Consider the following 11,344-nt stretch of genomic DNA (forward strand, 5'->3'; position numbering starts at 1 on the left):
AGATAGCTGAAAATAAATTCCATTGCAATATAAGAGAAAATAGAATCCTTATCTATTTTCAAGTATAAAATTTTATTTCACCATAACTTATTTAATTTCAAATAAAATAAAAGTGATGCTTCTGAAAACGTCATTATTTTTTCTTCGATTTACTCTGCTTTAGGCGCAAAGAGATATATGTAGATTTAAAAAAATATATATATGTTTCAATAAAAAAATGTATAATAACTGTGAGCAAAATTATGTACACTCAATATATTGTTATATATTTTAGAAAACAGCTGCATAATGTAGAGTAACTCAAACATAATCTATTTCATATGCATTAAACCTCAGCGATGGGATTTCCTCCTTCTATTAACCACGCAGTTCCGCTGTTTCCTTTTTCGAAAGCCTCTACAGCAGCGTTGCCGACCGCATCCACTTTTTGCCATAACTGCTTTTGAACAAAGTTTGAGAAATCTTCGGCTATGTATTCATCGTCCCAAGTCTTGACCCCAGTTGTTAGTTTAGTTTCAGTGAAGCCAGGACATATAGCAATAACCCTGACTCCTGTTCTGCGGTAATTATATTCATGACCTAAAGATTTTGTAAAACCCATAACAGCGAACTTCGAAGCTTGATAGACGGGTAGATATGGATCCACTCTATATCCATAAATAGAGGCTAAATTAAGTATTGTACCTCCTTTACCATTTTTCTCTTTCCGCATATGATTCCAAAATGTTATGGACCAATCAATTAGAGCTTGGACATTGATATTAATTGTTTTTCTTGATAATTGGTCATTTAATATACCAGCGTTGTTTACCAGTACATCAACACTCTTAAAACTTTCGAAGATTTTCTTTGAAACCGTTTCTAAATCCTTAGTGACATCGCATTTCATAAAAATTGCTCTATTAGCACCGTATTTTGTGCAAAGATTCCTCGCGGTCTCTTGTCCTTGTATTTCGTCAATGTCAAGAATTATAGTGACCTTAGCACCTCTTTGTAAATATCTTCCTGCTATCTCGCAGCCGATACCAACCGCACCTCCCGTTATTACGACAACTTTATTATTTAGCTCTCTTGCCATTTTAGGCGATACAAACTTGACATTCAAAACCAAGTAATCAATTAATACCAACTCTAACATCATGCGACTATAAATATAGTCACAAAATGTAAACAGTTCAAAGGCCAATAAAACAGATAAAGATAGTTACAGACATCCGACATTTTTCCAATTTATATAATAAGTCGCTACTATGAATTATTAAATTATTTAGGAAATAATTAATAATCACATGAAAAGATATTTCCGTTGGTATTTAAAAATATCAACAAAAATATTTAGATAATGAACGATAAGATAGTAAGAGATACTTCCATATACAATTGTGATGCTTCAGCATTACATTTCATAGAGTATACTCTCAGGCTTCCAAACCAGAAATGTCCTCCACAAGACACTTTGCAGGGTATTTATATTTTTAATTAAAGTAAATATAACGGACATAGCGTCACTAACAAGCGCTGATTGGCTGACAGTCTTGGCCACATATTATCACAGCGTTCTTTCGTTATTTCGGTTTGCCTTTGGCCTAAGTATGCATGCGGCGACGTGTTACAAGAATAACCAACGGAATAGTAAGGAATATCTATGTATTAGTCGATTACTAAGAATTTGCTTCCATGTTCGTATCATAAAATTGCTTCTACCTTGTAACATATATAAGATATATTATCGAGGAGTTTAAAATTAAACCGAATATTGTTCTTTTGAAAATGCTAAGATTTGTTTTCATTAACACACCATCACAATTTATCGTTTCACTATACTAATTATACTTTTATCTCACCTGAAAATAAAAAGCAACGACATTTTAAATTCACTAATATCCACTCCTCAATTATATCCTCTTATCTATCTCTTTGCAAGTTTTTTTATTATTATAAGGCACCAAATTTTAAATTACCTGAATATCAACCGCCATTACTCATATTTGAAACGCGGCAAATTCAAATTAACAAAATGTCATTTACATACATATATAAAAGAAATAATCAAAATTCTAGTATAAACATAAGTTCTTATAATTAATTAATCTACCAATATTGACTTACTACCTAATATTTACTTAGTGAAAAGGAAATTATTTGTTACTTGTTAACAAACCTTATTAATTCTTATTAATTGTTTTACTTAATGTCACCAGGGAGAAATGATAAAGAAATCGCCATCTCGATTACTCTATAAAGATACAAAGTTTAGACAGGAGTGGGTTGGTATATGATTCTACAGTAAAAGACTGAAAAACAACTTTGGACCCATTTAAGACGTATAAACTATGAAGGTCCGACAGCAATTGTCAAAACTCTCATAATATAATGAGCACACAAGGTTACGTGGTTGCTAACTCCGTCCAGCACGTATGTAGTATCATAATACCTTTGTGACTAATTATATAATAGTTATGTAATTGTAAAAGGAGCCGGAGCCAGACTAACAACCTGATCTCAACATTAATAAAACAATACTTGAGTTGAATGTATTATCGTATGAAGTTGTTTACAGACTCGTCAACAGTTTTATCATCGTGTTATTAGTTCACTTTAGTTATTTGAACTGTTTTCGTGACCTTTTCGAGTATTATCATCTACTTCTAGGAAAATCAGTAATCTGTTTACAATATAAAAAAATAACAAGAAAGAAATATTTTTCATTTTTTTATACATATTTTAACTCCAATAATCGTATAATCTAACTTAATGGCAAGTTTCCTAAGAAAACAGGTTTTTGCAAACAGAGTTAAAAAATAAAACAAGTTTTTTATAATTGTGTAGGTTAATTTAATCTTTGCTTTGAGATATACGACAGCCTTCACCTTTTTAAAAACACATTATTTATTTAATATCAAATGATTACAAAAAATATATGTTTAAACATAGTAATATACAATACCTCGTTTGCACGAGAATCTAAAACGTAATAGTTAAGTAGCAAACTTTAAGACCATTGCTTGAAAACAATTACAATGTTAACATCTACCTAATAATTATTGTAATCTTTGCATTTATTTTTAACAAAGTGTCATAAAAGTGAAGCGTTTTATAAATGTTATGCATGGTTTCTGAGGATCTTATCTTACAATCTTATGACGTCTGTCTAGATCATTTATTTAAACTTGTCATATTTACATAGAATTTTCCATAGCATTTATAATTTCCAAGTTTATTGATAGTTCTATAATATATGTTTTATTTGAGACTCAAACATTTATTTTCTCTGCTGGTCTCGAACCTTCAACGAGCCAAACGCTACCAGATTCAGCTTTTTCAAAAATTTCAACGGTGCCTTTTCCGATTGCTTCGGGATATTGCCATTCGTAATCTTTTTGCAAATCATTTAAAAATGGTTCCTCCAATTCTTTTTCCTTTATCCGCGGCTCACTCGTCATGCTTGAGAAGGTCAGTCCTGGGCACAAAGTTGCGATACAAACTCCAGTCCTTTTAAAGTTCATTTCATGTCCTAATGATTTAGAAAATCCTATCACGGCATATTTAGATGCATGATAAAATGGAATATAAGGCATAATTCTATAGCCGTATATCGATGAAACATTGATGATGATACCTCCTTTCCCCCCTCTGTCGACTCTCATATAATCATAGAATTTCATCGACCAGTTGATTAACGCCGTGACGTTTATGCCGATGGTTCCTTCTAAATTATTCTCGTCGAAGATCCCAGCATTGTTGATGAGACAATCGATATCATTATAATCCTTCGTGATCTTATCATAAACTTGATCTAGATCTGTACACACATTGCACTTTATGAACACTGCTCGGTTATTCCCGTATTTCCTGTTAAAGGATGAAACAGCTTCTTGGCCTTTACTTTCATCGATGTCCAGAATTATTACTGTTTTTGCTCCTTTTTGAAGAAAATTATCAGCCATACCGTGGCCGAGGCCGCTCGCGGCTCCAGTTATAACAATAATTTTCCCTGACACCTCACGAGACATGTTTATCGACACTGTTAAGCGAGATACTAAAAGACCTGCTACAATTTATCTTATATATACGAATAAACATCTCAAGAAAAACATGTTTAGGGTTCAATCAAAATATAAAATAAAAATTTGATATCTACTAGAAAAAAATCGTTTTGGTTCGACTTATAATGCAAAATTCTAATGAATACAGTCAACGTTATAAATATATAGGTACCCTAACAAGTAACTAGTAATACAAGAAGGAAACACAACAATTAAATATTATACTGAACCAAAAATATGTATGTACATTTAATCTTCACAAAAATCTACATCAAATATTTAGATTTTTTGTTACTGCAAGATAATTATAATTAATGACCCTTCTCATACGATAACTAACAAAACAGATAACATATTCTCACGAAAATGGACATTCTAAACTTAAATACACAATAATGCACTTTTATTTAAACTATTTCGAATAAATATATATATATATATATGTATTTTCCTCTTCTTCCGAATATAAAGAAAATTTGTGAAGAGGACCTGCTTGATTTCGTTAAAGATATAAATGGAGGGTTGTAACATTAAATCATGGAGTTACTTGCTATTGAAATGTTATCATATTATACACCCGACAGCTCCACTGCAAATCCTTAATAATATATAGATACGTACATATATATTATATATTATTCAGCAATTTAATACCTAAAGGTACTATAAAAGACTTATACAGAATATCAAAACATAAAAAACGATTATTTATTATTTTATTGCATTAAACAAGAATAACCAATAAAAAGACATTTTACAATAAGTTTTATAATATCTTCACAATACAGTTCCAAGACAGAATTTTATTTATTATATTTTACTTCAATTCGATTCTTAATTCGTTGCTTTCTTGCGAAAGGAAACGTGCACAGAATATCCAAAGCCACTTGGTAAGGAGAGCACATTACTGTCTACTATATTGTGTCTATCATAACCAAAACTCAAATCGACAACTGGGAAGTGTCAAAAAACAAAGAGAAATGGGGATTTAATTTCAGAATCTTAAAAAGTAATCGAATAAAAAAAAGACTCAATGGTTACTTTCATACGAAAAACGATACTGACAATTTTATACGCACACGTTAATATTAAAGGCTAAGCAAAGCCTTTATGTATGCATTATGTTGTATAATTGACAGGAAACCGGAAACAAGATATTTCCAAATTTTTGTCTAACACGTATACCCTACCGTATATGCGTACCTTATAAAATACAAACACTGCTTAATTTTCACCGGTTGCTAGTTATGGACGGTGAAACATAAATAGATAATTTGTCAATATTGCTTTAATATTATTCACATCTTATCTGCTGTGATCACGATTTCTGCAAAGTAACCTAAACGCGGAGTAAATACGAAAAGTGTTAGTTTTATTTCAATGAATACTCGCAAAACCTAAAAATTCGCCATTATTATTAACACCTCTCTATGAGTATATTATACACTATTATATACAAAAACCATAGACAAAAATATATGATGATGACAGATGTCACTAATAGATGGCGCAATTGCTAATCACGTAATATGGTTTACAACCACCTCCGATAGATGGTTCGCCACTGCACGTATAACCTAAAGACTACACGTAATAATAAGCAAAATTATACAGGATGTCATTATTAGTAGTATTTCTACTTAACCACTTTAAAATTCCTGAATTTTCCAAATCCATTTTAACACTGTCGTAATATAATATAGGTAGGGTGCTTACAAGATAAAGTAGTCCAAGAATTTGTGTATTGTTTGTAATCCTCTCATTTAGGGAAATCTCAAAAAATAGCAAAATAAAAAAGTTCCTTACATTCGTCATTAAGTTCTATATAAATGTAATTTTAAACGTTTTTAAATCTATTGACGCAAACATAATTAAAAAAAGTGTAACCTCATGCTGACATGCCTTAAGCTTTTTTGAGATGAAACAAAAGAAATAATGACATTATGCAAAAAAGAAAACAAGAAAGGGAACAATAATTAATAAAATGAAACAGTCACCGTAAACCCAACAAATCAAATAGGTGCTTAATTCTATTTAATTGCATAGGTTTTAAATAATCCAATGTCTATGAAAATCCTTTTAAAATTGGAGAACATCTATATATGGTAAGTGTTGCTGCACGTTGGCTTATTCTATAACAAGTTTCTTGAAACTGTTTTGCATATAAAGCGCTTATTGTCTCAAACAGACACGGTTAGGGATCAACAGATACAAATCATTTTGTATACTGAAGCATAACTTACGTAACGTCTGAAATTAAAACAAAATTAATAGCAATCAATAGGCATTAAAAATATTTCTGTTATATATAGATTTTAATTTATATTTACGTCTTAGGTGCCAGAAACGTTATTTAACTTGTACCAGCCGGTACATCACGTCTGTATACATTTAGTATAGGCACAAATCAATATTTTTTATTCTTACATTTATCTAAATTTTTAAACATTTTTTGACTGTCAAATTTTGAATTTTTTGTATAAAAATACTCGTGGTAGTCCATTTATCACAAAATTTTCATAATTAAGTATATATTATACATGTTTTAAGTATTAATCAACACGCTCATAGTTACAAAGTACGTTGGGCCTAATTAAAACCAAGGTTCAGTGTATTGGTTTTAATAAAAAATGTATTATTGGTGCTTCCAACACGAACCAAACATCATAGAAAACGCGGCTTTTAACGTTTAGTTACAAAACATATATTCACTTTATTTTGCTTGTTATATATTTGCGTCGAGTCAGGTCATACGTGACTCTCCTTTGCATTTTCGAAGAGATAAAACCAATATCGTATATGGTGAAGTTATAACATTAAATACTTTTTAGTTAATTTATTGTAATTACAAAACTTGTTGCAATAACAAACAATAAACAATGACGCAAGAGTGAGAAAAATAAAAAATATATATATAACAGAAATGACTCCAGTTCAATGAAAAGTGGAATTGAAACAACGTACAAAAAATTCCTGTCGTTTGAGTCCAATGTTGTTAGTATCACACGTAACACATTATCAAAAGCAGTATACTATACTTACAGTATAGTACAGTCAAGAGATGTGATCTATGACATGAGTAGACATCTTCCTAACCCGTTCCCTGATCGGTAAGGTTTTTAACTTGATTTCATGAATACTTCGACAGACGCATATATGTGCATTATATAGCATACATAGATAGCATTCACGTGCAATCATATATTATTTAAGTAATTATACTTTATACTTAACCGAGACGACTTACTGCCAAATATTCGTATTTTCTTCCATATTTCCTGCTGTTTATTTTGTACTGTTATTGCTCTATATACTTTACAGCTGAATTCAATGCCATGCTAAATTTTATTTTAAATGATTTATGATAACATTATCTGTCAATAGCAACAAGTGTAGTGAACTGTAGAAGATATTTCACATAATCTAAATTTTATTGTAATATTTTTTTATGACAGTTCGTTCACTTGATTACTCTAAAACTTCTTCAAGGACATATCAAGATGACGGGTCTCGAATAACAATATCGAAGATTAGGTTTCCATAATGCTTGACTTATTCCTAAATGACCTCCGTCCTCCATTACTACTATTTACCGATGTCTGCCATCTTCAGCTGAACATTTTGAACGTTTTAGGAGGAATTGCGTCACAAGGCTCATTCGACACGACTGACAGCTGTCGCCGCCTCACTATACTCAACTTTAATTACGGTCTATATTTAAAAGTTTCCAACTAGGACAGTTTTTCTGTTCCTCCTTAGTAATATGATTATGTTGCGGCTTTTATAATGTTGTCATGAATTACTCTTAACAAAGTACTATATGCGTAGTGTATTTTGATCTCCAAATGTAAAATAAATAAAAAATATTGATTTCGTATGGCTTCAATAACCACTGTTTGAATCTGTTTGTGAATTTTTGCTACATTATTAAATACTGTATCTCCTCTGTATTATTAAATTTGTTTGCCTTCTCGCACATATGTATATAACTGATTCTTTCACTCGTTAGTTAATTTGTTGATAACGATGGCTAAGATTTTCGCTAGTTTTCATTTAAATAATACTAATATTTTCGGATGTACTCCGCGTTTATTATTATTTTGTTAAACTGCATACTGTTACTTTACAGCAACCGTGATCGATAACCAAACCGAATTGTCGGGATTATGTAAAATATTAAATATTAATTGTCGTGATTATGTAAAATATTAGTCTTAAATAAATTACTTAATAACTCAAATATTTTACTTATTCGTAGGTACATATTTACACTGAATTTTTTATTTATTTTGCACTTTCAGAAAGTATAACAATGATTGGGGAGACATTTTAGGACAACTACAGAAATATACTTAAAGGTTTATAAAACCACTTGACAGAATTTTCAGAATTTTTATAAGTATTCCGTAAGTGTGAGAAACGGTTAAAACGAGATGTTAGACTTTCGCGAGAACTCATTACAATGAAACTAATATTTTTCTGATTATTATTATTTTAAAAACTACATACTCCCGACGTTTAAGTCACTTTGCAGCAACAGTGCTCCGGGCATTCACATCTGGTCTGCTCGTGGTCACGGCGGATTACGGGGGGGCTGTCAACAAGCTGTTTAATAACTGATAAATTATCACTAGAATAGGTTTCAATGGAATTAATTTTAAAGGAGCTTTTTTTATTATTTTGCGCATCATTTTCATTTCTCTCTAAAGCCAATTCCGAATAGAATGAAATAACTTAAAATTACTTTATCTGAGTTTTCTGACCTATTGTAAAATTTTTGAGATTTTCACGTTGTTACTTATTATGTGATATAAATAATTATATTGTCTATTGTTATCTGCTCGGTTGCTAACTGGAGAAGATTGGAGGAGTCATCGACGTCATATATTATATCACGTTTTCTGCAATGCCGATATATTTTTTAATCATGGTTTAAACTTCATTTTTATAATAAAATTACTTTATTTCTTCATGAAATTTATAACTGGTTACATACATAATAAAGAAAAGAATTACTTTTTAATGTATTTTATATTTGATCTTAACTATATTTAAAGGGGTTATATTTCTCGAAAAGTTTTTGGTAGCCTTTCATCACGGCGCAGTCGCCGCTTGGTGGCCGATATTGTAATACAAATACGATAGTAATGTTTTTTTCAAAAATTTTCTTCAACACGTAGTTTTTTTTGATAAAATGAGAACGGATTAAATTGATAAACTATAGATTTATTATTATAACAACACACATTACAAACGGTTGACATAAGAGAGAGAGAGAGAGAGAGAGAGTATAATACTACCGAACAGAGTGACAACTTGCGGCATAGACAGTGACTCCCCTAGTGAGCTATTTTGACAACTGAGACAATTTACACTGTTTGGTTTATACTAGACCTAACAGTAACCAACTGTAACAGACCAGATCTGCTAGATGTGTTATTAACAACTAGTCAATGTTATAAATGATTTTTAATCCTTTCACAGATATATTGTCTAGATCACAGTATATAATTATAATTGAAGACTGAGGTGAACAGAGAGAAAAAATACTGACAAAAAACTAAAAAATTTTACTTGTGTTTCGAACCTCTTTTAATCGCTCCCATTAATATTAATTTAATAATCAGAAGCAAGTATTTAAACAATTAATATATCTTGACGTAAAAGTAATTGAGAATAATCTTATGTTTTTGTGTCTTCTAACGATTCTGCGTAAATAATAACCAGCAATAACACGAGAGATGCAGCGACCCCAAACTGCTTACACCTCATAAAGAGTTAATGAAGTCGTTTATCATCATTGCTCTATTGATTAAACTGTTTCAAAACAAATTTAGAATAATAATGTTGATAAGAATGGTATTAAATATAAGGAAAGAGTGAGAAATCAGTTATTTTCACATTATAATTCATTTAATTACTTTTAAATTATAATAACGACAAATATAAGTAAAATATGTAAAGAAGTTCAAGCCTAATGTGTCTTAAAAACAACGTATTAAAATTGTCATACTTACTTACTTATTTCATGATTTAAAACCTATTTTTCATGAGAGCTATAATGTAATTCATTTATTTTATGGAAGAATCTTCTTTATCATTTTAACATTGATTTATTTCTTAGTATTGTTTCATAGCCATTTCTATATTTTTATATCTTTTCGTCATCAGGTCAAAAATGGAGGAGAACGAGCAGCCTACAGTCATAGCTCTAAACTTTAAGTACTTTTCGTACCTGAGAGTAAGAGACAGTAACTACATCAAAATAGTAAAATCCCCAATTAATATGACGTAAAATTTTATTAAGTATTTTGGTCTTCGGTTTTTCACAGCTTAATTTTTTTATTGAACACCTACAAATTCAACAAGATTTTGAGTGTGAATAAAAAAAAAAATTATTTAGCAGTCTAAGAACTTGCCATATATATAGACTTTCAGAGAGTGGAAGTCTATATGACAAAAGAATTTATCGGTAAAATAATATCACAAAGTGTAGGTATGCTTCAATAATGAAAAACGTTTTTCTTTAAAGGATTAAAATTTATTACTCAAACCCCATGTATCAATTACTTATACACAAACCTCGCTACGACACAAAAATACGAGTAGGTAATAAGACAAAACAAAAATGATGTTTAAAAGACATTAAACTTCAGGTCAGATCAGGGACATCGAGCGGAAATAGTAATCGGAAATCTTAGTAAATGAAAGTCTTATAAATAGTATTTTGTAAAAGTCTAGCAACGTCTGTATGTATTGGAACTGCAAACTGACAACGCCAGCTCCACAAAAAGTGTTTAGAAATATATACAATCATTCTGATCCAGTTTTATTAACATCAAACGTAAGGTATTTATCTATTTTTGTTAGTTTTGATTGGTTTTAGGTTCTTCATTCTTATACTACTTTTTTGAAGTATCTGAAAAAAGACGGTTTATTTAATGTAAATTATATTTTGAAAAAATAAATTATCCTTATTGACGAAGTAAATCAAATAACTATTAGCTATTAGCTTAGCTATAAAGCTATTTTCTATTTATGAAAATAAACACACACATACCCTAAGCTAAAACTTTAAATGTTATTTTAAATCACAATCGGATTCCCTCTTTAAAAGAATTTTGTAATAAATAAATTATTTTTTATAATAACAACAAAGTTACCAAATTATTTTTTACAATTTAAAACCATTTGTAGATAACAAAGCAATCGTTGACTAGTTTTCACAGTTTCCCAGCTCAGCCTAACGTTGGTACTAATTGTTCATGTCATAAGAATTATCCAAAACAGAATTATAA

The 11,344-nt window shown here is 30.1% G+C and overlaps 2 protein-coding genes across 2 annotated transcripts; both read right to left on the reverse strand.

Annotated features, from left to right (window-relative positions):
* Positions 1-204: 204 nt before the first annotated feature.
* On the reverse strand, positions 205-1,132 carry LOC116776177 (15-hydroxyprostaglandin dehydrogenase [NAD(+)]-like). The gene has a single exon (XM_032669295.2). The coding sequence runs from the start codon at positions 1,076-1,078 to the stop codon at positions 326-328; it is 753 nt and encodes a 250-aa protein (XP_032525186.2). The 5' UTR covers positions 1,079-1,132; the 3' UTR covers positions 205-325.
* A 1,679-nt stretch (positions 1,133-2,811) lies between these two features.
* Positions 2,812-4,049, reverse strand: LOC116775903 (15-hydroxyprostaglandin dehydrogenase [NAD(+)]-like). The gene has a single exon (XM_032668935.2). The coding sequence runs from the start codon at positions 4,011-4,013 to the stop codon at positions 3,255-3,257; it is 759 nt and encodes a 252-aa protein (XP_032524826.1). The 5' UTR covers positions 4,014-4,049; the 3' UTR covers positions 2,812-3,254.
* Positions 4,050-11,344: the final 7,295 nt, after the last annotated feature.

The sequence above is a fragment of the Danaus plexippus genome, chromosome 8, assembly GCF_018135715.1.
Source record: "Danaus plexippus chromosome 8, MEX_DaPlex, whole genome shotgun sequence".
In the NCBI taxonomy this organism is placed as follows: Eukaryota; Metazoa; Arthropoda; class Insecta; order Lepidoptera; family Nymphalidae; genus Danaus; species Danaus plexippus.

Excerpts from the sequence above, each read along its gene's own strand:
- LOC116776177 (XM_032669295.2), bottom strand. The coding sequence starts at position 1,078 with ATGGCAAGAGAGCTAAATAATAAAGTTGTCGTAATAACGGGAGGTGCG.
- LOC116775903 (XM_032668935.2), bottom strand. The coding sequence starts at position 4,013 with ATGTCTCGTGAGGTGTCAGGGAAAATTATTGTTATAACTGGAGCCGCG.